We start from the raw sequence: 27,259 nt of genomic DNA on the forward strand, positions 1-27,259 counted from the left end.
GAAGTCAGATAACTGCTGAGTGACCGAGCTGGATTTGAGCTAAGGTTGACCCAGCAATCCATCCCCCGCGCCTCCTGGCTGAAGAGTGGCTGAGTCCTCCAGTCAGTCACACCCAGTGTGCGCAGGGTCAGTGTCCTGGCCCGAGACCAGCTTCCCAGGCACACCACCAGCCCGCCACGTCGGCCGTGGCGCACTTCATAAAATACTGTCTTAAGTAATCAGCACCTTTACACCAAAGAAAAGCAAGTGAACCTCAACCGACACTTGTAAAACACCTTGGGGGCCGTAAGATGCTAACAGATACATCACTGTTTTATGGGAGCGAGCCAGGGGAAGGAAGCACCCCCATTTTCCACAGAGGTACACCGAGGCTCACAAATGGTAAGGGGTCGCCCATTCACGGATCGAGTGTCAGACGTGAGGCCTGGCCCCATTCACAGTAAGCGTTCGCCCGCACGGTGCCTTCCTTACAACTCTGGATGAACAGGCGCTGGACAAAGCAGAGACCGACATGATTTACAAAGTACAGCGCTTCTCACAAGCTTGTGAATCCCTGGCATTTGCTAGGGGGGTGACGGTGGGAAAGTCTCCTTCCTTCCCTGGACCTCAGTTTTTTCATCTGCAAAATGGGGGTTGGGGCAGAACGCCGAGGTTTCCGCCCACTTCAGATGGAGCAGCAGCCCCAACGCTTACTTTATAGGCACATACCTACAGAAGCCCCTTTCTGCATTATGCAGTGTCTACATACTCCCACCAGAGGGCGGCCGAGGAAAGGAAACAGCCCATCCCACCAGAGGGGATCAAAGGCCAGCAGTAACTGACGCACCGGGTCTGTGCCTGAGGTGAGACACGCTCCTCTGCCCGGGTTTCCCCTTTCCGATCCTTCCCATTCACATTATCGATAAGAAACAGGGCCAGGGGGAAATGAGTGACTACGGCAGGAAAGAACCGGAGGCAGAAGGGAAAACCTATGCCCCGGGAAGCTGGGTGTCCCAGCCCCGGGGGCGGCCTGGGGAAGCATCTGCGGCCTGGGGAAGCATCTGCGCCCCGGCTCAGAGTCAGGTTTTTAAAAGGATAAACTACTGAGGAAGACAAAGAAATCACTTTTGGGGAAATCCAGCTCTCTCTCTCGTTCTCTCTGTCTCTGTCTGTCTCTGTCTCTCTCTGTCTCTCTCTCTCTGTCTCTCTTTATCTCCTCTCTGTCTGTCTCTGTCTGTCTCTGTCTCTCTCTTTTTATCTCCTCTCTCTGTCTGTCTCTGTCTCTCTGTCTGTCTCTCTCTGTCTCTGTATCTCTATCTGTCTCTCTGTCTCTGTCTGTCTCTGTCTGTCTGTCTGTCTCTCTCTGTCTCTGCCTCTGTCTCTCTCTCTCTGTCTCTGTCTCTCTATCTCTGTCTTTCTCTGTCTCTGTCTCTCTATCTCTGTCTCTGTCTGTCTCTGTCTCTCTGTCTGTCTCTGTCTCTATCTCTGTCTCTGTCTGTCTCTGTCTCTGTCTGTCTCTATCTCTGTCTCTGTCTCTATCTCTCTGTCTCTCTCTCTCTCTATCTCTGTCTCTCTTTCCCTCTCTCTGTCTCTCTTTCTCTGTCTCTATCTCTCTCTGTCTCTATCTCTGTCTCTCTGTCTCTGTCTCCGTCTTGTGTGTGTGTATATATATATATATGTATATATATATATATATATATATATATATATACTTATATATATGTATTTTTTAAAAACCAATTCATGATGAAGGATGTCCTGTCTCAGAAGAAACATTTTTAAAGATAATCCAATAAAAATGACTTCTTTTAACCAAACAGGAACAGATGTTGATCTGCCTCACTTTGCACAAGCAGACTGACTGCTGGCTGCACAGGTGAGAAGGAAACAGAGATCTGGACAGAGCTGGGTTCATTCCCACCTCCAACACTCACAAGCTCTAAAGCTTGGATTCAGATCTCACTTTGCATTTTACTATCTGGGTGGTTTTGGATGAGTGGCCTGGCTTCCATCTACCTCATGGTCCCCACTTGTAAACAAAGGGTCTCCCTGCTTTAAACCCAGTATATGGATTACCACAGTTGGGAACGTGCCATGAAAAACCATTTTGGATCCTGACTAAGCCCGGCTAAGTCTACACTGGTGTCTAGAAGGGGATGGGAAAGTGCCTTAGACCTATAAGTTGCCCCAGAGGTGGCTGGATGCTGACCCCATCCAGTCCCTGCTCACCTCATTTCTTTCTGTCTTACACAATTGTGATCAGCACAGCCTGGGCCACAAGGTAGCCAATTAAGATAGAAGGCCCTAAGTAAGAACCTTTCTAGTGTCCTAGGAATTAGAAAGAGCTGCCTGTGAATAAAAGCAAAACAAGAGAGTTCCCAGAGCTACCAATATAAGCACATGCAAAAATAGTCTCAATAAATTAATCAGTGAGAGATCTTGTGATGGAAGACATAGCAAAGTATGAATGAGTAGTCATATATTTTGTAATAAAAACAGCAGTTATTTCTATGGCACAGTAAGACCTGAAGGATGTTCTGTCACATCTAACTGGAATCTCAAAGCATTCTCTGATCATCATCTTCAAGCAATCCTGTGAAGCTATAATTATCCCCACTTTACAGAAATAGAGTGCTTTGCTCAGTCCTCACCCCTGATAAGTATGTGAGGCAGGATACTATGCCCTTTTAGACAATGGCAATGTCACAGTCAGGAGAAAATGGCCTTGAATATCTACAGCACTGGAATGTTGACCAGGAAGAGCTGAGTTCAAACTCTGCCTCCAATACTTAGAACCACATGACCCTGGACAAGTCACTTTATCAATTTTCCTGTACAAAGAGAGTGAGTTCCTTGTAGTTATCTGCCAAGACCATGGCTAAACTCAAGTATATGTGGGTTTGCAAACCTTAAATTGCTCCATAAAACATCAGCTCTGTTCATAAGGATGAGAATGATGGTCTGAAGATTTGACCCAGTACAATGATTCCAATGCAGATGCTCTATGGGTCTCTGGTTTACAACTCATCTATGAGCTACAAAGATGCAGAGTAGGAAAGGATAGTTCTACTAGACTCATTCTTCCTTGAGACAAAAGCCCAAATGTTTATCCAAATCAGAGAAGTATTTCAGAGGTCCCTTACCTAGGCATTTCTCCCAAACAGCCCCCTCAATTTGATTGTTTCTCATTTGATCAAATATTATTCACACATTAGAATAATCAGAATGAAAAAAAGGATGAAAAATGCAAAATGACCTAAATAAAGACAGATAGTAGGATATTTATGTGCTCATCAAAGGAGTCTATAGAACCTATGCCCTGGAGAAATAGTGCAGACTAGATCTCAAGTATGGATTTAGAAGTGGAAGGAACACAAAAGCCATTTGGTCCAACCCTCCCATTTTACATATTGGGAAACTGAGGCTCAAAAGAAGTTAAGTGACTTTCCTGGAGATCAGACTGTTTATAAACATCAAAAGTGAGCTTTAAAACCAAGGCCTTTTCCCAAAGAGATCTTAAAGAAGGGAAAGGAACCTGTATGTGCAAGAATGTTTGTGGCAGCCCTCCAGAAACTGGAAACTAAAGTGGATGCCCATCAATTGGAGAATGGCTGAATAAATTATGGTATATGAATAGTATGGAATATTATTGCTCTGTAAGAAATGACCAACAGGATGATTTCAGAAAGGCCTGGAGAGACTTACATGAACTGGTGCTGAGTGAAATGAGCAGGAGATCATTATATACTTTAACAACAATACTATATGATGATCAATTCTGATGGACGTGGCCATCTTCAACATGAGATGAACCAAATCAGTTCCAACAGAGCAGTAATAAACTGAACCAGTTACACCCAGCAAAAGATCTCTGGGAGACGACTATGAACCATTACATAGAATTCCCAATCCCTCTAATTTTGTCTACCTGCATTTTGGATTTCCTTCACAGGCTAATTGTACACTATTTCAAAGTCCAATTCTTTTTGTACAGCAAAACATCTGTTTGGACATGTATACATATATTGTATTTAATTTATACTTTAATATATGTAATATGTATGGGTCAACCTGCCCTCTGGGAGAGGGAGTGGGGAGAAGGAGGAGAAAAATTGGAACAAAAGATTTTGTAATTGTCAATGATGAAAAATTACCCATGCATATATTTTGTAAATAAAAAGCTACAATAAAAAATAAAAAAACAAGGCCTCTGACTCCAGAGGCAATATTATTTCCATTATGCCATAATGTTTCCCTAACAACAACAATAGTAATAATGAAACAACAATATCCATTATCTACACATCATAGAAATGTTGTAACGATATGTATTTCTATATCACACAAAACGAGCTCTTTTTTTATTTCAAAAAAAACAAAACAAAACAAAAGAAAGAATCTTGATGGCCATAATAGGTGCTGAATATTACCAATGAAGTGACATACAAGATTTCATCAAGGGCACATGGGACTGGAAAAAGAGGCTGGCTGGTTAAGCAATGACAGCAAGGAATGGCAGAGACACCTATCCAGGCAGCCAATAAATGTGGAAAAGCTTATAGCAGGGATTCCCACCTCCTTTGTGCTAAGACCACTTTGACAGTCCAAGGAAGGCTGTAGGCTCATCAGAATCATGTTTTTGATTGTATACAATAACATACATTGGATCACAAAGAACATCAATTATACTGAAATATAATTATCCCCAAAAAAATGTTTTTTAGATTCCCTGGTCTAGGTTAAGGTCCCTTGGTTTAAAGCAGGGGTAGGGAACCTCCAGCCAACAGACTAAAATTATTTTACATAATCAATCATAGATGATGATGAGCCTAAGGCTGGGTAGAACAGCCTCCCAGTGTTCTGTAAGCTGATAATTTTGTATGGCCCAAATGATGTTATAAATAAAAATCCAAAAAACTCTTGGCAGAAAAAAGGTTCCCTACAGGTTACCTACAGGAAGGCTTTTAGGATGAGGAGGTCTCTTTTACAAAAGATTTATTTTTTTTAGATGAACAAAAGAAACAGGATTAAGAAAGGACAGGCAGACTGGGATCTGCATGGATAAAATAAGTGCCAGCTTGGAGGATGTTGTAAATTCTTTGAAATAAAAACCAATGTTATTTCTACATCACATAGATGACTTCCTAATCTAACAATGTGATGGAGGAAAGGGGTCACAGGACTTCCCACTTCAGATACTCCTAGCTATGTGAGACTATAGGCAAGTCACAAGCCTCCCTGTGACTCAGTTTCCTCATTGGTAAAATGAAGGGGTTGGTCTGAGAGGTCTAATCTGGGATCCCATGATGATGATGATGCTGTTCATCACAAAAGAATGCAGAAAGAAAACATAGTAGTGATTAGAGGAAGGGACCTGGTGTAGGGAAGGCCAGAGTTTGAATCACAGCTCACTCCACAGAAGTAACATAACCCTGTTTCCTCAACTATAAAAGGAAGATCATGATACTCATAATTGTTACAGCACAAGCTTGTTGTTAAGCTCAAATGAAATAAGAATCATAAAATACCCAGCCAACCTGATAACTCTGTCCACTGAGTCTATGACTATGGTCTACCTGAGAACACAGGTCCTCTGACAGTCCCCTGGGTTACTATGGTCACTTTCCCTCTCCAAGGAGACAGGCAGACAAATCTGTCTAAGACCACAGGGCCTTGGGAAGTCCCCTGGGTTACTAGGGTCACTTTCCCTCTCCAGAGAGAAAAGTAGAAAAGTCTCACCTGCTTCATTACACAAGGCCTTCAGGTCAGCCCCCACATAGCCGTGAGCACCGTTGGCAAGCTGAAGCAACTCAGCTTCTTGAAGGCCATGAGGGACCCCCCGAAGCAGCTTCTGGAGGATGTCCAACCGGTCCTGAGCATTAGGGACCCCGATTTCAATCTCCTTGTCAAAGCGGCCTGGCCTTCGGAGGGCTGAATCCAAGGTGTGAGGGCGGTTTGTAGCCCCAATAACCAAAACCCGCCCCTCACTCCCTTCCTAGGAAAGAAAATAAGAAAAACATCAACTTTGTCTTCTTTTTGGAAGTAAATTTGTTCAGTTCCTCACTTTCCTCACATGCACTCTTTCCTGTCTTATTTCAAAATCCTGATTTTAAGAACTATTTCAATATTGCCCTCTCTCCTCTCTCCCCTTACCCCACATAGTTAACAGTAACTAAATCCTGTCATCTCTGTCTACGAAATATCTGTTGTATCTGTCCACTCTCTCCACTCACTTGTCCATTATCCTAGTTCATCCTAGCCCTCATCATCTCTAACCTAGATTATTTTAATAGTCTTCTAACTGCCCCCCAATCCTCTCCAACTTCTAATGTATCCTTCAGACAACTGGAAAAATGATTTCCCTAAAGTATAAGTCTGACCATGTCACTTCCCTGCTCAAGAAATCCCAGTGGTTCCCTCTTGTCCCCATAAAGAGCATACTCATTTATTTGACCTTGACTATACATAATCTGGTTCCAATTTACATTTCCTTCCTTCACCAATGCTACAATTCAGTTAAAGTGGCCTTCTTGCTTTTGCTCACATATGATATTCCAACTCCAAACCTTTGCAAGGACTGTCCTCTAGGCATCAATTCCTCACCTTTACTTCTTAGAATCCCCAGATTCCTTGGAAACTCAGCACCAATTTTCTCCCTTAGATTAGGCTTTCATTTGTCTGTCATGCTTTCCCTCAGAAAATGGCCATGTAGAATAGATGCAAGGATGGGACAAAGCTAGCCACAGAGCCAAGAGGACTCAAGTTCAAAAGCTACTTCTGAGTCTGGCTGTGTGATTCTAGACAAGTCAATTAACCACTTGTTACGTTAGGCATCTTTCCAAGACTCTATAAGCATCAGAGGGCATCAATTTGCATTTTCTTATTTGGCATTTTCTCCATTTCCAAAATCACAGGCCCTATCTCTATCCCTCTAGAAAAATTATGTTGTTGTGTTTTTTTCCTCTGAAAGTCTCAGCTTCCTAAAGGCAAGGATACTTTTATGTATTTGTCTAAGAACACAACCAGCGATCAGCATCTGATAGACTTACTAACTTGAAGCTTTTTAACGAGTAACTGTTCACGGATGTCTTGGATCAAACGGTCTCTGAGTTCCCTGTTTCAAAATAAGACTCATGTGGAGACAGTGCCATGCAGTGAGAAGAGCTCTGGTTTGGGGATCAAAAGATGTTGGTTCAAATACTGGTCTTGCTACTTAATGCCCAGGTGATCCTGAGCAGGTTACACAGCCCTCTCAGTCTCAATTTCTCCATTTGCAAAATGAAGCCATTAAATGCCCCTGAATGGACCTTCTGAGTTCTAAATCTAGGATCCTAAGTGAAGACTTTCTTGAGGCTGGAGAGGAAGAACTGGATGGAGACCTGGCCTTAGGGCTAGGAAGAGAGACCTTGGGGCAAGTGCCATCTCTGACATATTTCCCCATCTATAAAATGAGAGGTTAAGACTAGATGATCTAACATTGCTATAGTTCTACAACAATGATCCTAAGACCACTTTAAAAATAAAAAGTTCCCTCTATGCCCTCCCACACCACCACATACATGCACGCATGAACACATGCCTGTACAAATGAGAGGTACAGACACTCACACACACATACACACACACACTGAATCTGTTCCAAGTCTGTGTTCTACTTACAGATCCAATACCGTCCATCAAAGTTAAGAGAGAAGCCACAACTCTCTTTTCAACCTCATTCTCAGACCCTTCTCTCTTTGGGCAAAGGGCATCCAGCTCATCAATAAAAATAATCGATGGCTGCCTAAAACGAAATAGGAAGTTTTGTTAGTCATCAACCTATAACATCCTTCCTTGTGGGGACAAGGAGGGGATAGGACAGAGAAAGTAACTACACATTAGGTAGAGGGAGGGATTGGTCAATATAGCAAAGAACATCTTTAGCACAGGGATCTACAAAGATGGAGGAGTACCTCAAAGTGGCTTCAGCAAAGATCTGCCGCAGTCTTGCTTCCGAAGCACCATAAAATCTACAACAAAAAAAATCCATTAAAATTAAAACTTTCCTAACTTTACAAACTGTCTTTTCTCCAAAATTCCAACAGGCATTTTATTTTTCCAGCTACATAAAAAGATAGTTATCCTTTTTCTAAATACTTATTTAAAACTAAATGCAAAACAAGAAAAAACAAAATAGAAAAAAAATAGAAAAAGGAAATTTAAAAAAAAAAAAATTGTCATGTGCCCAGCAGAACAGCAGCTAAGTTTTTAGGGTAGAAATATCCTTGGGGGGAAAACATCTTGCATTCTCAAAAATTTTCAAAATATTTCAGGTAACTTTTAAAAAAATTTTTTCTGTGCTTATTTTTCCACATAAGGAAAGGAGTAGGGATGGAACCAGGACCCATGACTTCACTCCTAAGTAAAGATATTCCCTCCACCAAGTTAGACTGGCATCTTGTCTGCATCTTAGTCTTTGGGAGTGCAGAGCAATGAGATATTAAATGACTTGCCCATGGTGACACAGCTTTTATGATTCCACGGGGATGTGATCTCATTTCCTCCTGGCTCCAAGACCAGCTCTGTCTACTAGATCAAAATTCAACAAAACAATTGTTTGGAGGAAAGTATCAGCAGCTAGAAAGATAAGAAAAAACTTGGAATGGGAGGACAGCATTTACGCTGAGTTTTCTAGGAAACTAGGGAGTCTTAAGAGATAAAGGTACATGACAGATGATGAGAACTAAGGCTGGAATCAGGAGAAAAGAAGGTGTGAATGGAAAACAGCTAGAAGATCAGTTTCTTAAAGCAAATTCTAAACTGAGCATCAGTCAGTTAATAAGCATTTATAAAGCACATACTATGTGTCAGATACTGTGCTTAGTGCTAGGAATACAAAGAAAGATCAAAGACAGGCCATGCTCTCAAGAAAGCTTATACACTAATGGAGGAGACAACAGGCAAACAAATATGTACAAATCAAACAGGATAAATAGGAAATAATTAAGAGAGAAAAGACACCGGAATTAAGAGGGGTTAGGGAAGGCTTCCAGTAGGATACAGGATTTTAGAAGAAGCCAGGGAGGTTAGTAGTTGGAACAGAAGAGAGAGGGTGTTCTAGGTATGGGGGATCGCTAGAGAGAATGCTTGGAGCTCAGAATAGATGGTTTTGGTGGAACAGCCAAGAGACCATGGGGAGTAAGAAGCCTGTGAAGGTGGTAGGGTCTAGATTATGAAGGGTTCTGAATGTCAGAGCACTTTGTATTTGATACTGGAGGCAATAGGGAGTCATTGGAGTCTGAGTTATTCTTCACAGTAATAGGAAAAGTAGGAGGTGAAGAGGGTTTGGGAGAAAGATAATGAATTCAGTTTTGGACATACTGAGTTTAGGACGTCTACTGGAATCCAGTTGGAGACACCTGAGAGGCAGCTGGAGATGAGGAACTGGAGGTCAGCAGAGAAAACTGGGGCAAAAAGGTAGATGTGAGAATCAACATAGAAATGGTAATTAAATGCAGGAGAGTAGATGAGATCACCAAATGAAGTTGTTGTTTGTCCTTTCTCCAAGAGGACCATGACATCAGAAGGGTGTGGCCCTAATATGCAAGTGAATTGGATTTAAGTGAAGGAGAGCTGGGCAAGGCCAACTGCCTTACTTTCCCCTCCACCAGAGCCATCTGGGTGCAGTGGCCAAATATAGATCAGGATGACTAGAGAAATGAAGTGAAGTAGTGTAGAGGGAAAAGAGAAGAAGACCCATACTAGAACCCTGAAACACCTATGGTTAGAGGCACAAGCTGGAAGACGTTTCAGTGAGGGAAGAAAATCAGGAAAAGACGGGGCTCAGTGCTGAGATTGCCTCAGTGACTCTTCATTGCAACTAAATGTGAAAAAATAATAATTATTTAAGTTTTAAAATCACAAGTCAGTAAAAACAGCATTCTCAGAGTAATGTCATATCAAACACTTTTCTCAATAAAATCTCCTCTAAGAATCCAACAAAGGGATTCTTTTCCTCACAAATTTGAAGCTATAAAGATTAGTTTTCTTGGTGTGCCTCTTGATAAGGAACTCACTTGCTTATGACTTCAGGACCGTTGATGACGGAAAGGTAAGCTCCCACTTCGTTAGCGATAGCCCTGGCAATCATAGTCTTCCCGGTCCCTGGCGGGCCATACAGTAGCACTCCTCTGGGAGGAGCAATACCTTTGGAAAGAGAGAATGAATTGGTCCAGTCCTTATCATGGAAATTTCACCAAAGATTCCAATCTTTCAGAAAGACACAATCCCAAGGCCCAGAGGCCAGAAAGGCCCAAAGGAGAGCAGGCTATGGGGAGATGAGGACTGGCCACCCAGCAGTGGCCATCATCCCCAGAACTTTCTCTCTTCTGACCCCAAATAGCTGCACCATCACTTTGGCTACAATGTGAGATAGCCAAGCACAAGTCAGGGCTGAGGAACAAGAGGATATTGGGAAGATCACCAGCTCACTCAAGTCCCCAGAGCTCTCCAGTACAGCCCCCTCCCCTCAGCAGGAGGCCTTAGCCAATCCTCCCCCTCAACTGTTAGGCCATCTGCCCCATACATTTTATGTATATGTTATCTTCTCCACTGGAGAATAAAATCCTTGAGGGCAGGAGCTGGTCTTGACTTTTATTGTATCCCCTGTGTCTCACACACAGTCAGTACTTAATAAATGCTTGCTGATTGATCATTCATCAGCTGACTATTTCATATTCTGTATTTAAGGCTGGATAATGAAGAAAAAAGAAAGGAGAATTCAGCAGATTCCAAGCAAGGCCCAGAGCTCCCACTTAGTCAAAGTAGACCTTTGCATACCTTTTACTCAGGACAATTTTCCTCACAGGATCATCATCCAACAGTTTTGGATGATTTCAAGAGTTCATTTGAATGATCTACTATTAAGAGCCCTGGTATGGCAGCCGGAAGTCTTGCCATTTGCTAGCAGTGAGGGCCTAACTCTCTAGGATTCAGTATCCTTCTTTATAAAATGAGGGAGTAGAACTAGATGTGTTAAGATATGGAACGTGTGTCTCAGTTGTGGCCTCTGAAAAAATTCAGGACTCAGACCATCTCCAAATCAAGTAAAGGCATTTATCATTAGTTTATCATTAATCACACGCCCAGAGTGGATTATGCTTCTTTAGAGGAGGTAGCACCCAAGCAAAGCAAGACAAGGATATTTAGGGAATCTGGTTCCATTATAAGGTAGTGTAGATTTTGAGGTTACAAGAGGTAACCTCTTGCTAACATAGGGAGTCCTCCTAAAATCTTGATGGAATCGCACGTGTAGTTAGCCAGAATGCATACAGAAAAGCCCATAGAGAAGGAGAGATTTGTGGTATTAATGTATAGCAATGATATTATAATTAGGCTGAGTGAAGTATAAATTCACCCAAAAGACAGCAAAGAAGGATAATGCACATGCCCCATATCAGGGGAAAGTTTTTGAGGTTTGTGGTTGAATTTGATGCTACTTTCCTATTGGTTGATTTCTGTGGTATCTCTAATATATCTGATGTGGTCACAGAGCATGCTAGCCTGTTTCCAGAGGGTGATTAAGGATTTCTGTGGGGTTTGGGCAGGAGACAGGTTTGGGCTGGGACCAACTGTCAGGCTGGGGCTAACAATCAGAATCCCAGCAGATGATCTTCGTCTCTTTTTGAGCAACTAAATGATACAATGGACAGACTCCCAGTTCAAATCCTGCCTTAGATACTAGCTGGGGTTCTGGGCAAGTCAGTTTACTCATCTGTAAAATGGGGGTAATAACAATACTTCCCTCCTGCACAATAAAAACCTTAAAGTGCTAAATAAATACTAAGTAAAACCTACAAACAGCTATTGTGACCTCTGTGGGTCTCAAGTTTCCTTACCTGTAAAAGGAAAGGGTTAAAGAAGAGGACCTTTGAGGTCCCTCCCACCTGTAGATCCTGTGAGATTTGGATTGATTTTTTTTTTAATTTACAGCAGATTTAGCAGGATAAAGGCCCCTCAGGTATTTCTAGCAGACAGAACCCCAGCCCATGCTGAGGACTGCCTAGCAGGGAGGAGCCATCACTGATCCATGGCCCAGAAGATCCTCTCTGCATCCCCAACTAGAAGGATCTCCACCCTTCAGCAAAGAGGATAGAAGAAGATCATCATATGAAATTTTTGTGAGGGTTTTAGCATCCCATTTTAGTGTCCTACTAATTGGTCCCCTGCTTTTTCTTCTTTCCAAGCTATCTTTCACACAGCTGTCTAAGTGAATACTATTAAAATTCTATAGTTTTAATCATATCACTCTCCCTACTCAAGAAGTTACAGGGGCTCCCGGTTGCCTGTAGGAGAAAATACAAACTGCCCTACAGCATTTCTATCCTTTCTCCTATCTTGTTCCAACCTCTCCTAGGAAAATGAAGACCTATTACTCCCCTTCATGGACAATACACTTCAATCAGGCCGGCCTGCTTAATGCTCTCTCTCTCCAGCTCATGCAGAGAATGTCTCCCCTACTTGGAACACACTCCTTCATAGTCACCTTGCTCCTTAAAAGTTCAATTGGAGTGGATAGAGCACCAGCCCTGAATTCAGGAGGACCCGAGTTCAAATCTGATCTCAGACACTTAACACTTCCTAGCTGTATGACCCTGGGCAAGTCACTTAACCCCAGCCTCAGGGGGAAAAAAAAAAGTTCAATTGGGGTACCCCATTCTATGGACCTTTCCAGCTGCTAGTTCTCCCCCCTCCCCCAGGTATGATGTTGTCTGGATCTGTATTTACTCATCAGTTTAAATTTCATCAAGGGCAGAGATTGGGTCATTGTTCCTTAACCCAACTTGCCCAGAACCAGTTAATCAAAGGTACAGAATATCTGTTAAGTAAGTAAGACCCTTGGAATAAAATGAAGAAGGGGCTCCTACCGTATTTCTTAAACAACTCTGGCTGTTTCAAGGGTAACTCAATCATTTCTCTGATGGCTTTCAGTTGGCTGGTCAAACCGCCAATGAGGTCGTAAGTGACTTTCCGTGGGCTGTCATCCTCTTCTGTGGTTGTCTGGGGCTTTACAAAGTTGAATTTTGTAATGGAAGAGAGATAGTAGAATGTGTCAGCACTGCTGTAGGCTCCCACTTGGGCTGGGGGCTGCAGTCTCTCTTCTTGGAGGGCAGTCCCTTCACCCATAGGATTGGAGCCATCAGCCAGAGCAGGGCCTTCTCCTAGGCCATCGCCTTCCCCAAGGTGCTGGTCAGCCTCCAAGGAGGTATCTCCTGGCTTTGGGGCAAAGCTGCTGTCTGCAGGTTTACACGGCGTACTGGTGGAGGTTCCATTCTGGGAGTACCCCAGGCTAAGCTGGCTTAGCTCCAAAGACAAGTCCCCAGTACTGGCTTCAAGGTTGGATGTTTCAGAGGCTGGTTCTTGCTTCTCACCAGCCAAACTCCCTGCAGATCTTTCCAGGGTGAGGCCATCAGCTCCTCTTACAGATGTCACACTCAACTGGCATGGTCTTCCATAGAAAATGAAATGCAGAGCATTGCCGGGCAGCACAATTTTACCATCTAGAAAAAAAGTGTTTAGTATGCATTTGCTTTTGCATCCAGAGTAAGTGACTTTTACCCCAAACCCTCCTCCTCTCACCCTAACACCACAGAAGTAGAGCTAGAAGGGGCCTCAAGGATCTCCTGACCCGACCCCTTCATTTTACAGATGGAGAAACTAAGGCTCAGGGAAGGGGAAGTAATTTATCTAAGGTTCTATAGCTAATAATCAGAAGTGAAGATTGGCTCCCACTTCATAGCTAATGTTCTTTTCATTGGACTATTCTCCAAACACTGTTCCCTAATGAGATTATTTATTTCTAGGGTCCACCTCCACTCCCCCCACACACACACCAAAAAAAAAAAAAAAAAAAACCATTGAAATCGTCTTCTTAAGACTTAACCATGTCACTTCCTTGCTTCAAACTCTCCAGTGGCTTCTTAAGGCCTCCAAAATAAACCATCAAGCATCAGTCAAGCATTTAGAGATATCTACTTTCTAGTTTCTAAAAACTGTTCATATTAAACCCTTTCATGTATTCTATGTCAATAATAGCCATGCTAAGCAGCAGCTGGGGGCACCACAGTACACAGAGAGCTAGGTAAAATCTGAAGTAAGCAAAAAATAGAGTTCAAATGCAGTCTCAGACAGTCTCAGCCTAGCTGTGTGATCCTTAGCAAATCCCTTAATTTCTGTCTGCCTTAGTTTCTTCAAATGTAAAATGGGGAAAATGTTATTTATCTCCCATAATGGTTGTGAGGATCAAGTGAGATAATACTTGTAAATTTCTGCAAACCTTAAAGCACTACATAAATATTACTATTACTCTTGCTATCTTCGTTGTTGTTGCCATTATAATTGTGAGTTATTATTATTATCTACAATTCCATGATGATTTTCTTAATCCCAGGATTTTTTGCAAAGCTATAAAATTCAATTCAATTTAACAAACCTTATTGTTGTTCAGTTGTTTCCAATTATATCTGACTCTTTGTGTCCCTATTTGGGGTTTTCTAATATTTTGAAAGATATTAGAATGGTTTGTCATTTCTTTCTCAGCTCATTTTACAGATGAGAAAATTGAGGCAAATGGGGATAAATGACTTGCCCAGAGTCACACAACTGTTAAGTGTCTGAGATTAAATTTGAAATTGGGAAGATGAATCTTCCTGATTCCAAGCCCTGTGCTCTATGCACTATAGCACCACCAAACTACAAGTCTACTAACGTGACCAAAGCAAAACAACCAACCCCTGACCTCTGGGAGTTTATGTTCTAATGCTTAATAAAACATCTTCACATATATCTTCTTTACTAAATCAAGAAAAATTAAAATAAAACATTTGCTCACCTAATTTTCTCAGAAGGCAAGTAGCCAGTTCTTCCTCATTAATTTCTGCATCCCTGTCACTATAATAGAAGGTTAAAAAAAAAAAAAAATTCATTACCTTTTCCAGAAGCTTAAACATAAGAAGCAGAGATAAGTCCAACTTGGGAAATAGGGACATCCCTGAATCATAAGTGGGACATTAAAATTGAGAGGGACAGAGATAGGGATAGAACCTACTACTTCACTAGTTTAGGAAACTCCTACTTGAGAAATTCCTTCCACTATTGCAGGCAGTATCTTCTCTGAAATGTAAGAGTCTTAAAGAGTTGCCACAAATATTAAGAGTTCAAATGACTTACCCACAGCCACTAATAAAAAGAGCTAGCATTTATATCAAACTTTAAGGTTTACGAAACTCTTTCTAAATATTATCCCATTTGATTTCAATAGTCCTGGGAACAAGGTGCTATTATTAATCTCCATTTTACAGATAAGGAAACTGAAGCAGAGAGTGGGGAACTTGTCAAGTTTAAGGTTGAAAACTGTGTGTGTGTGTGTGTGTGTGAGATCCTTGCAGGGCATGATCCTTCTCACGTGCAGTCTTGCCAATAGTCAAATAATTTAATGACCCCAACAATCAAAAGCTCCACATTTCTCTGACAATAATCTTTTCCCTATACCTCTCACCCTTCCTACACTTATATTTTAACCTCACTCTGATCTCCAATCCCTGTACCCCTTGATTTTTTTTGAGGTGTTACTGATACTCAGACTTCACTGACCTTCCTTTCCAATTATACTCCAAAAGTTAAACAATTTCATTCCCCATTATCTCTGGGGTCCCTCACTCACTTGTTCTTTCTCAATTCATCTCTTGCCAAAACTCAGCTCTGTATTTCTCCCCTTAGCCAACTCAAAGACTGATGAATGAAGCTACTAGCAACTATATGACCATGTTGGCCAAGCAGCACAAATGGATGTGGTACCTCAATAAGATTCCTTGGAGAATCAAGACAATCCTTTTATCCTTCCCTAGTCCATCCCCTAACACTATCTTGTTTCCCAAGGGCTGTTGAAAATCTCTTTCCTTCTTACTCCAGACACTTTTCTCCCTTAGCATTGTCCCCACTCTTCTAGCTGAGGACCCCAATTTTTATTTTACTACACCATTTACTATATCATTTCCTGCAAGCTCCCTCTTCCCTCATTTTTCTTCATCCCAAAGTCCATTGACATCATCTTCCACTCTCACCTCTTTTCCAAGTTTCTGATAAGGTGGCCCTTCCCTTTGCCAACACCAAGAATGTACCTTTCCCTTCCATCTTCTTAGCAGACTGCCTCCTCAGTCATACCCCCTCTCTATAATCTTCAACCTTTCCCTATTTAATTGTTCCTCTCCTGCTGCCTTCCAATTCCCCCTCCAAGACTCCCCATCTTTAAAAGGATTTTCACTAGACCCTTCCATGCCCACAAACTACTATCCTTATCTCCTCTTTCTTCACAAAACTCCTTTAAGAAGTTGGCTTCCCATTGTTTTTATTTCTCTATTTTACTCTTGTTCAATTGTTTCAGAAATGTCCAACTCTAAGTGACCCCATTTGGAGTTTTCTTGGCAAAGATACTGGAGTGGTTTGCCATTTTCTTCTCCAGCTCCTTTGACAAATGAGGAAACTGAGGCAAATAGCATTAAGTAACTTGCCCAAGGTCACACAGCTAGGAATTTCAATCCTCAACCCTTTACAATCTGGTATTTTACATTACCAAATTGAAGCTTCTCTTTCTAAAATTAGCAATGACCATTCACTTCACAGCCAAGTCTGACCTTTCTCACTTTCATCCTACCTAATTTCTCTGCTACATTCCTCATCAATAATCACCTTCTCCAGAATTACTCTCTTTTCTAGTTTTCATGACCCTCACTACTCCCTCTCATCTCTTTCTCCTACCTATCCGAATATTCCTTCTCAGTCTTTTCCCAGCTTATTATCCATTTCACAATCCCTAAATGTGTGTTATCCCCAAATCTCTGTTCTGGGACCCCTTCTCAGCTCCTCTCTATTCTAGTTCTCTCTCTCTCTTTCCCTTTCTCTAGTCTTTGTCTCTCCTTCTCCCTCTCTGTCTCTATGTCTCTGTGTATGTGTGTCTCTCCACCTACATCATCTCTCATGGATTTAACTGGTTCCCATCTCTCTGCAGATGTTTCATATATCTATACATCCAATCTCAGTCTCTACCTAAAACTTTGATCCCCCAAAAATTACCAATTCCCTATCGGACTTATCAAGTCAGGATTAAGTAATTTGCCCAAAGTCATACACCTAGTGTCTTGAAGGCAGATCTGAACTGTGGTCATTCTGACTGCTCCACCCAAGTGCCCCCAGATATCATCACATAGATACTTTAAATTTAAAATGAACTCATTATTTTCTTCCCCACCAAAACCTTTCCTGTTTCCCAGGCTTATAGATCCATAATTCTAGAGATATCTTGACCTTGTCACCCTCCCTCACCCCACACATCCAATGAGCTGCCTAATTTTGTTATTTTTACCACAATATCTCATCTCTCCACTTCAAATGCTATCCCCGTGCCCAGAACCTCAGTACCTCTCACCTAAACTATTTCAATGGCCTCCCAACTGGTCCCAGACTCAGGTATCTCCTCTCTCCAATCTTCCTTCATCTAGCTGCCAAAGTTTTTCCTAATGAACACTTCATTCCCCTACTCCAAAATTCCTCTGGTCCCCTGCTGCCTCTCAGATAAAATACCAAAACCTCAAACTTTTAACTCCCTGCATAATCTGGCACTAACCTACTTTTCCAATCTCTTATTATTCCCCTTCCTGTACACTCCAGTCCAGTCACACTGGCCTTCTCTCTGGTCTTCTCATATAGCATTCCATTTTAGTTTATGGACTAGTTCATACTTGGAATGCACTCCTTTCTCATGTCCTTAGCTGTGTGACCCAGAAAAAGTCACCTCTTCTTTCTGCCTCAATTTCCTCAACTGAAAAATGAGAATAACAAAGGCATCTATCTACTCTAGCATTGTTATAAAGATCAAGTAAGAGTTTTGCAAAGCACTTAGCCTATAGTAGGTGCTTAATGAATGCTTGTTCCCCCTTCCCCTTCCATCCATATTAGAGAATCCCTTATTTCCTTCAAAGCTTAGCTCAAGCATCACCTTCTGAATGATTCCTTTCCTAATTTTCCGACTCTCAGCACCCGCCCACCCACCCAAACCACTGTTTCTTTAACTACCACATCATTTTGTTTTAAGAATAAATTTTGATATGTATATATCTAGAACTTAAATTTGATGAGAATAAGGAGTTTGGGATTTTGTCTTTGCTGTGTTTAACACAGGTGTGCCTGATACTCAGAAGGGACTTAATTAATGCTAGGTGAGGTACTGATTGAGCCACAGACTAAATGGATCATATATTGGTATTGGAAGGATGATGTGTTGATTGCTTGTTTAATTTCTTTTTCTAAAATGGGATTATTTAAGTAATTTATTTCTTCCTCTGTTAATCTGTGCAATCTACATTTTTGTAAGTATTCATCCATTTCACTTAAATCATCAGATTTATTAGCATACAGTTGGGCAAAATAGCTCCTAATTAATGATGTTGATTGCTATATTTGAGAGAGGCAGAGGGTCTTCCCTTCACTGGAGCAGACCACAGCCTCACTGGGCCTTGGCTGATGAGCTGGGATTTGCCAGGTCCAGTCTAGTGATGATGCTTCTCTCTCACCATAGCTGTCTTGGAGGTCAAACTTAAGAGTTTACCTCCCATCTTACAGAAATCTTTCTAGCTTGGAAAGGATCTGCCAGAGCCTGGACCATGGGGGGGGGGGGGGGGGGGAGGAGTCCACTCCAGACCTTGTCATGACAAAGGGAAGGAGGAAACACCTAGGAGAAGTAAGTGTACTAATGCTATAGGTGAACACAAAGCAATAATCTGATCATGTCATTCCCCTGCTCAAGAAACTGAGATGGCTCCCTATTACTTCCCAGAGCAAATACAAAATGCTCAGTTTGGATTTTAAAGATCTTTATCGAGTAACTACAAATTACCTCTCCAGCTCTATTACTAATAATTCCTGGTTTTGTCCCTTATGGTTCAGTCAAAATTGCTTGCTAATCCTCCCAGATGATATGGCATTTCCAGTCTTCATGCCTTTGCCCAAGCTGGGTCCCACTCCCTTTGCCTGGAAGGCAATACCACCTCACCTTTATCTCTCAGGACACTTTATGTCTTTATAAAGAGGGCTCAGATATCACCTACTACATAAAGCCTTTCCTGATCTTCTCAACTGCTAGGGCCCTCTCTATAGTCTGGTAGATAGAGAGATGACCTTGGAACCAAGATTTCAGTTCAAGGCTTGCTTGACACCCATTGGCCATATAATCCTGAGTAAGTGACTTCAACTCTTAGCACCATAGGCCAACTCTCCATGAGAAGATAACTGCAGAGAAAGGGCTAATCTGCATCAGGAGAGGGAGTTTTCTCTTCTTAAGAGTTCCCTAAATTAAAAAAAGGCAGGTACAACCCATATCCCCCTTCTTCCATTATTAGCTCTAATGGACATATTGCCTCTTCCAAAAAAATTTCAGGTCTCTGAATTAAGGAGGACCTCCATTCAAATCTAATTTCTGACACTAGCTGTATAATTAAGTCATTTAATCTCTTGGGAGCTCCAAGTATCTAAGGCTAAGTGAATATATAGAGGTTGTAGAAGCATTCTGCATTACGAATGGAGTTTCCACATAGGGATTTTCCTATACAAATTTCATCTTTTCTCTGGGTGGATAGAATTGTTTTCCCAGATAACAATCCTATACAAACATACCTTTCAAAAGTACTATAAGGCAAATTATTAGTAGAAGGAGAACTAACTAGTATTTACATAGAACTTTGGGGCTACAAAGTACTTTACAAATATTGTCTCATTAGATCCTTACAACAGTCCTGGGAGGTAGGTGCTATGATTATCCCCATTTTAATGAGTAATGAAATTAAGGCAGATAAAGTTAAGTGCCGTAAGTATCTGAGGCTGGATTTGAATTTAGGCTTTTCTCCAGGCCCACAGATCTATCCATTGCACTTTCTCCCTCCGTCCCCATCCTCCTAGCCTCATTTATAAATGTTCAGGAGAATCTCATATTTGGAAAATATCAGATTCACACAAGATTGAAAGCTGGAAAGGACATTAAAGATCACTTAGTCCAAGCTCTCATTTGACAGATAAAAATACTGAGACCTGAAAAGAAATGAGTTCCTTAAGATTTTTGTCATTCGGTTATGTCTGACTCTTTATGACCCCATTTGGGATTTTCTTGACAAAGATACTGAGGTAGTTTACCATTTCCTTCTCCAGACCATTTTACAGATGAAGAAACTGAGGCAAACCAGGGTCACACAACTAGTAAGTGCTTGAGACTGGGTTTGAACTAAAGACTTTCTGAGTCCAGCCCCACAATCTATTCACTGAACCACTTAGCTGCCCCTTGCCTAAGATATGACAAAGCTAGTAAGAATCAGGACTAGGATAGACCCAGTCACTTCTGTATAGGGACCTCAGCTGGACTAGGAGAGGGGTTTATAACCCTGAGCCCATGAGTTTCATGGGTTATATTAACTTGGATGGAGGAAGGGAAGGAAGAAATCACATCTTTATTGCTATTAACTTCTAACTGAAATTTAGCAAATCCTTCCACTATTTAAAAATATTATCTGAGATCAATCCATATAGACTTCACCAAACTGTCACAGGGGTCTTGACAAGCAAAAAATGGTTAAGAATACCTGACCCTGATGATTTCTAAAGTCCTTCTAGCTCTGACATCTCGTAATGCTATTTTCTACTCCCTAAAAATAACCCACCAGCCTGTCCGCAAACAAGCCATTAAAACCCATCAATCACGTTCACTTGTAATAAGTAAGGATTTCTTTTTTAATTTTGTTGAGAGTAAAATACTAAAAAATAGTGATTACCTCCCCCCAAAAAAAAGTCATTGGAGAATTTTTTTCTTAATGCACAGAACAGAAAGTTTAGAAAGAAAGACAATCAAAGACATTTGAAATAAATGTACTGAATTTATTGTAAACATTTTTAAAAAGCAAGAGAACTGGGGTCCTATAATATGAGCTTCCTTTTCTGTTCATCTTTGTATAGAGAATAATAATAATTATCTCTTCAGAATAATAACTTTAAAAAATTTATTTGCACTGACCACACTGTAAAATTGAAATGGAGCCAGGCCATGCTAATGATGACTACCCAGTCCCTCCCCAGCATCCCTCAGAAAACCAATCCAAACCTCAGCACCAGGTCCACTCTCTCAGCTGCTACAAGTGTCCCCGTAAGAGGCTCCACCAGGATTCCATCTCCAGGTTTCACTCCCAGGTTTTTTTGAACCCCTTCACTCAGGCCAACCTTCCTTCCAGGAAATCCTGCCACAGGCCAAGAGGTGCAGACCTGCACCCAGCGAAGAAAACATAAGCCATTAATCCCCTCACACACCTTTCCTCCAGAAGGTCAGAAAATAAACTGGCAAAATTCAAGAACTCTCACCTCTTGTTGTCCAGCCCCACTCGTAAGCAGCGCTGGCCGGCCAATGCACAGGTTGGCAGATTTCATCGTGTTAAGGCCAAGTTGTGAAAAGAAATTCTGGAATATTTTGGGGACAGGGTCATCTGCTATAAAAGAAAAAAACAACAACAACCAAAAAAACACATTTTTTTCTCCAGTACTTTAACGAAAGTGACTACTTATATGGTTGGGATTCAATTACAAAAACCATCTATTTGTCTAATACATAAGAGTTTCCCCACATTGGCCATGTTAATGCACATAGAAATGAGGTGGGGAGAAAGGAAAAAGCATTTATTAAATGCTAAGTAAAAAAGCAAAGTGCTAAATGCCTTGCAGTTATTAACTCATTTGAAATTCACAAAACCTCTGGGAGGGAGGGGCCATTCTTACCCCCTTTACAATTTAAGAAACTGAGTGACTTGCTTAGGTCCCACAAGTAAATACCTAAGACTGAATCGGAACTCACTAAGATGAGTTTCCGTGCTTTAACCCCTGTTGGGTAGCCGATAACTAATAAAAGCTTACAGAGGGACTGACCTTCAGCAATGACACTGTAGGCAATGGAACTAGGTTTGACTCCTGACTACCACTTACTAGGGGAGTGGATCTGGATAAGGCTCGGCCCCTCTCAGGGCCTCAGTTTCCCCAACTATAAATCAAGAAGGCCTCAGAGGATTCCAAATAAAAGGTTGGGGGACACCCCGAAAATCTCTAGGCAAGCTCCTGGACCAGAAGCAGGAAAGGAGGCGCTGATTCCTCCTCAAGGATTCCCTCCAGCAATGACGTCACGGGGATAGTCTATCTCCCTCACGTGACACAGTTCCCCTAAATCCTTTGCTCCGCTTTCATTCATTCACAACAGGAAGAGCCGACAAGTGGCAGAACACGGGTCAGACCGGGCCCCTCTAGGCCCACCCGCGTTTGACAGAGAGAGAAACTGAGTCTCAGAGGAGGAACTAGAGAACGGCAGAGGCGGGGAAGTCGCGCGTCCCCCACGACCGGCTCCCTTTTCCCAAGCCTTGGAAGGGTTTCCCAGTAGCACACACGTGGTCGCAGCCCCCGCCCCTTTCGGCCAGTCCCGCCCTTTCTCCCATAGAGTTTTACCTTTTTCCACCAGATCCACTACCACCAGGCAGCCGGGGCCGGGGCCGGGGGTACCCGCGGGCGGGGGTCCGGGGGAGGCGGCGGGGGAGGCGCTGCCGGCGCCCTGGCTCCGCCGCGCTCTGCTTTTCTTGGAGGACATGCCGGGAGGGAAGACTCGGCCCCGATGCAGGAGGAGCCCCGGGCCGCCGCCACCACGTGAGCGCTGAGAAAAACTTCCCGGGCAGAGGTTGCCGAGACTCCGCCCCCGCCCCGCCCCGCCCCGCCCCGCCGAAAGCCTCTGAGCCGAAGGCCTACCCTATCCCTGCAAGCGCGGCTGCTGAGGCTGCAGCGTGGCTGTGCCGGGTCCTTCCCGCCTGGGATCTAGTTATCCCATCCCTACGTCTTCCTATAGGTGCTTAATCAGTCCTTCCGGAACTGTACTGGGGCAGAGGATAGAGAGGAGGAAGCATGCCCCGGGGAACAGAAAAGCCGCTTTCCTGTCACACGGGAGGAAACGGAGGCCAGAGGCTCTACCTCCCTGCAGGAGATCTCCTTCCCAAAGGAGTGCACGGGGAGCCAGGCTGCCCCTGAGCGCTTGGCTGAGTGAGCAGCAGTCCTGGCGGCTCTCGCCGCCTGGCTAGGCCTGAGCCCGGAGCGGCGCTGATATTCGAAGGTCTACGGTCGCCCCCGCCCCCTCTGCGACCCGGAGGCTTCCACCGCCCGCAGACGGGATGCAGCCGGGACTGCTGCTGGGGCGCCTGCGGCGGCCGCTGCTACAGTTGCAGCTTCTGCCGGGGCTGTTGCGGTGGAGGCGGCGGCCGCTGCTACAGTTGCGGCTGCTACAGGCGCAGGAGGCCGCCCGCGCTCTGTCCGGCGGTCCCGGCCCCGGCGGCCTTCGAGGGGAGATCGACCGCTTCGGGGGCGTCACTGTGCACTTGGGTCGGCTCCGACCCGCGGACGGCGTGGACCCAGCCACCTTCCGAGCGTGGCTCCAGGGCAAGTGCGGCGCCCCTCCCCAACCTGCCGAGCGCGTGCGGGCGCTGTCCCGGGCCAAGCCTGGGCCTGCGCCGGCGGCCTCACTCCCAGCAGGGCCATGTATTATATTAACATATTACACACATAAATATAGAGTATACTATTATATATACAATGTATATATGTACACATAACCTTTATCTTGGAGACAGATACATCTAAACAGAATCCACTATGTTTTCCAACAAGACCCCAAAAGATTTCTAATAATACAGGAACCTGAAGGAAGAATGTCACGACGTGTGACAACGCACTTCTGGGTTGACATTCCAGAAATGGAGCAATCTAGTCATAGCGCATTCCTCCCAGAATGGGAAAATGTCTGTTCTCCCCGCTTCTGTAACTCAACTCTGAATTAAATAGGAACGTGTCTGCCGTAGAGTTGAATAAAAAAGATCTTACTTTCCCCTAAGGATTGGCCAAGAGATTATCTTTTAATCTAATTTGACTTGGTAAAGCAGGCCATTCTTGGCCTAATTCTTACCTAGCCTTAATGGCTGAAATGGGCTTTGCCTCAATCAAAGTGAGACCCGCTAAAGACCTTAGTTGGGAAATACAGGTGCCTCGAAAACAAAAGATAATAAAAATGAATTTTTACAACTATTTTTGTTCCATCCTTCTGAATTTCAGCCTCAATCCAGCAATGGCGAGCAGAGGGCAGAATAGCCATCTGGCTGCATATCCCTATCTTCCAAAGCCAGTTTATAAATCCAGCGGCTTCCCTGGGCCTTCGTTTTCACCACGCAGAGTCTGATGCATCCCTGATGACCCTCTGGCTTGGGGAAGGACCCAGCCGCTTGCCAGGCTATGCCACCCATCAAGTAGGAGTTGCAGGTCAGTGTCCAAGCCAGCAATTTCCTCAAACTCACCTTTTGCAGAATTTGGTGAACTGGAAATCCCCAGATTTCTAGCTTTTGGGAGCTAAGATTACTGAAGGAGCAACTTTCATTCAGGGAACAGCTCACAGATTCTCACAGTGCCAAAGGCTTTAACAGGATTTTTTTCTACATTAGCAAAGTAGCCTGTGATGTGCAAAGACCAATGTATTTGAGGTCAGAAACTCTGAGTCCAAATCCTGGTAGGACAGTGGAAAGGAGGTTACAGTTAGAATCAAAGGACTAGTCTTCATATCCTGATTTTGCCACTTAAGTCAATCAAAAAACATTTATTTAGTACCTACTGTGCTAATACAAAAAGACAAATACAGAGAGACAAAAGATGGTCCCTTCTCTCAAGAAGAACACACTCTAATGGGAAATAAGAAGCATATATAAACATTACATTAATTTATCACATATTACCATAATATAATAACATATTGGGTAGCTAGGTGATACTGTGGATAGACTGTCAAGCTTTAAGTCAATAAGACTCATCTTCATGAATTCAAATCTAGTCTCCCCCACTAACTTGATGTATGACCCAGGCTAAATCACTTAACTCCATTTGCTTTAGTTTCCTCATCTGTAAAATAAGCTGGAGAAGAAAAAGACCAACTACTCTAGTATCTTTGCCAAAAAAAAACCCAGATGGGGTCATGAAGAGTTGCATGCAGCTGAAAAATTATATATGTTATAATAGGATATTTAATAAAAAATATATACCATTGTAATGTTATATATGGTTGTATATTAATATATCATTATTTAATATTATATATTATGTTGTAATTATATACTTAGCTTATTATCTTCCCTATTACATTGTGAGCAGTGTGAGGACACTGAGAGCAAAAAAAACATCTGAACGCTATAACCAAATGTAAATTGGCTTGATCACATGTGTTTCCATCATGTATGCTTCTTAGTGAGTGTACAGCTAGGTCATGATTAATGGGAATGATGAATCCTTTGAAGTAGTTTCATCACTCAAATCCACTCTGCAGATTTCCATTAGTCTGGAGCCCTTACCATATTTTACATAATTATAACTTTGAAAAGTATAAATTCAAGTATATGATCACTTCCCAAGGTTTTGTTATTCATAGTAATCAAGTCCTAGTTGTAATCTAAGATGTTGTCCACTCTTAATGAGTTGTGTTCTTGTGAGCCAATATATTTCAGATTTGGGAGGGAGAAGAGCAGGAAAAGAAAATGTTTTGTAGCTACTGTTCTAATTCTACAATTTTAGTAAGTACTTTTACTTTGAACTAATTGTATCTCTGGCCTCACGGTAGGGGCTCATTAGCTATAGTTTTAGGAGTGTGAAACCCTAGCGTGTCCTTTGTAGCATATGAGAATAATCATTCTTCTGGGGATTCAACCTATAGACCTAGGAGTGTAGACTTGAGGAAGTAATATAGGAGGGATACTATGTATGTATTGTTCATCAAGGTAGTAGCAGAGTTCTATTTATGTCCTTTTTTTCCCCCCTTCAGTATATTTTACAAGTATTTTATTGATGCTTTTAAAAAAGTCTTATCATGAAATCATCTCCCAGCTACCCCCAGCCTCTGAGTAGAAAACCTCCCTTTGAACAAATTAAGAGTTTTAAAGGATAGCTAATAATTCATTGTACAGCTAAGTGGCAAGAATAGTGCATTGTACAGTTAAGTCAGAAGACCTGAGCTCAAATCCAGCCTCAGACACTTAGTTGTATGATTCTTAACAAGTCGCTTCATCCCATTTGGCTCAGTTTCCTTATGTATAAAATGAGTTGGAGAAGGAAATGGCAAGCCACTCCAGCCAGTATCTTTGCCAAGAAAACACCAGATGAGGTCACAAAGAGTCACACATAGCTGAATAACAACAATATATATGTTATAATAGAATATAATAATAAAATACTATATATAGACCATCATAATATTTATATTATATGTGGTTGTATATGTCATTATTTAATAAAATATTATATTATAATTGCTTGTTATCTCCCCTATTAGATTATGAGCAATGTGAGGACATTGAAAGCAAAAAAGACATCAGAACACTAACCAAATATAAATAGGCTTGATCTCATGGGTTCTCATCGTGTGTGCTTCATATTATAGCTAGGCCATGATTAATATGAATGATAAGTTCTTTGAAATAATCTCATTATTCAAATTCACCCTGTAGATTATATGTTGTTATATAATTACATATTATATATGTTTATAACTTTGAAGAGTGCAGATTCAAATATATCAGTTCCTAGGTTTTATTATTCACACTAATTGGGTCCTATTTATCATCTAAGTTGTCCATTCTTCTAATGATTTGTGTTTTTGTGAGCCAATATGTTTCAGAGTTGGGAGGGAGAGGAGTAGAGGAAGATAATATATAATCACTTCCTAAATTTTGTTATTCACACTAATCAGGTCCTAGTTGTAATCTAAGTTGGCCACTCATCTAGTGATTTGTGTTTTAGTGAGCCTATATGTTTCAGATTTGGGAGGGAGAGAAGTAGGAAAAAAGAATGTTTTGTGGCTATTGTTCTAATTATGCCATCTTAGTAAATACTTTTGCTTTTCTGTTTTCTGTCTGTTAAAGAGAAGCTCATGAGTTATATTTTTAGGAGTGTGAAACACTCTAGAGTGTCCAGTGATATATTTGAGAATAGACATTCTTCTGGGGACTCAACTTACAAACCTAATACTGTGGACTTAAAGAAGTAGTCCAGAAAGGATGCTATGTATATATTGTTTGTCAAGGTAGTAGCAGGGTTCTATTTATGTTTTCCCCCCTTCAGTATCTTTTACAAGTGTTTTATTGATGCTTTAAAAAAATAT

At 42.2% G+C, this 27,259-nt stretch overlaps 2 protein-coding genes across 6 annotated transcripts in view; one reads left to right on the plus strand and one right to left on the minus strand.

The window, feature by feature from the left end:
- The window catches only part of AFG2A (AFG2 AAA ATPase homolog A), a 240,830-nt gene extending 218,051 nt beyond the window's left edge, over positions 1-22,779 (minus strand). For 3 of the 5 annotated variants that reach the window (XM_074273696.1, XM_074273700.1, XM_074273699.1), the window contains exons 1-9: positions 22,534-22,779; positions 21,409-21,533; positions 21,155-21,312; positions 14,849-14,907; positions 12,885-13,517; positions 10,035-10,164; positions 7,932-7,988; positions 7,639-7,762; positions 5,719-5,974 (exon numbers count right to left, since the gene is read on the minus strand). In XM_074273696.1, the coding sequence (XP_074129797.1) occupies positions 5,719-5,974; positions 7,639-7,762; positions 7,932-7,988; positions 10,035-10,164; positions 12,885-13,517; positions 14,849-14,907; positions 21,155-21,312; positions 21,409-21,533; positions 22,534-22,672 (1,681 nt within the window). In that variant the 5' untranslated portion in view covers positions 22,673-22,779. Of the gene's footprint in view, positions 1-5,718; positions 5,975-7,638; positions 7,763-7,931; positions 7,989-10,034; positions 10,165-12,884; positions 13,518-14,848; positions 14,908-21,154; positions 21,313-21,408; positions 21,534-21,966; positions 22,400-22,533 lie in introns of those variants that run through there. The other 2 variants (XM_074273698.1, XM_074273697.1) reach the window with 2 other exon arrangements.
- An 11-nt stretch (positions 22,780-22,790) lies between these two features.
- The window catches only part of NUDT6 (nudix hydrolase 6), a 36,076-nt gene continuing 31,607 nt past the window's right edge, over positions 22,791-27,259 (plus strand). The window contains exons 1-2 of the mRNA XM_074273701.1: positions 22,791-23,508; positions 24,178-24,381. Of these exons, the coding sequence (XP_074129802.1) occupies positions 23,244-23,508; positions 24,178-24,381 (469 nt within the window). The 5' untranslated portion in view covers positions 22,791-23,243. The remainder of the gene's footprint in view (positions 23,509-24,177; positions 24,382-27,259) is intronic.

The sequence above is a fragment of the Sminthopsis crassicaudata genome, chromosome 6 (assembly GCF_048593235.1).
Source record: "Sminthopsis crassicaudata isolate SCR6 chromosome 6, ASM4859323v1, whole genome shotgun sequence".
In the NCBI taxonomy this organism is placed as follows: domain Eukaryota; kingdom Metazoa; phylum Chordata; class Mammalia; order Dasyuromorphia; family Dasyuridae; genus Sminthopsis; species Sminthopsis crassicaudata.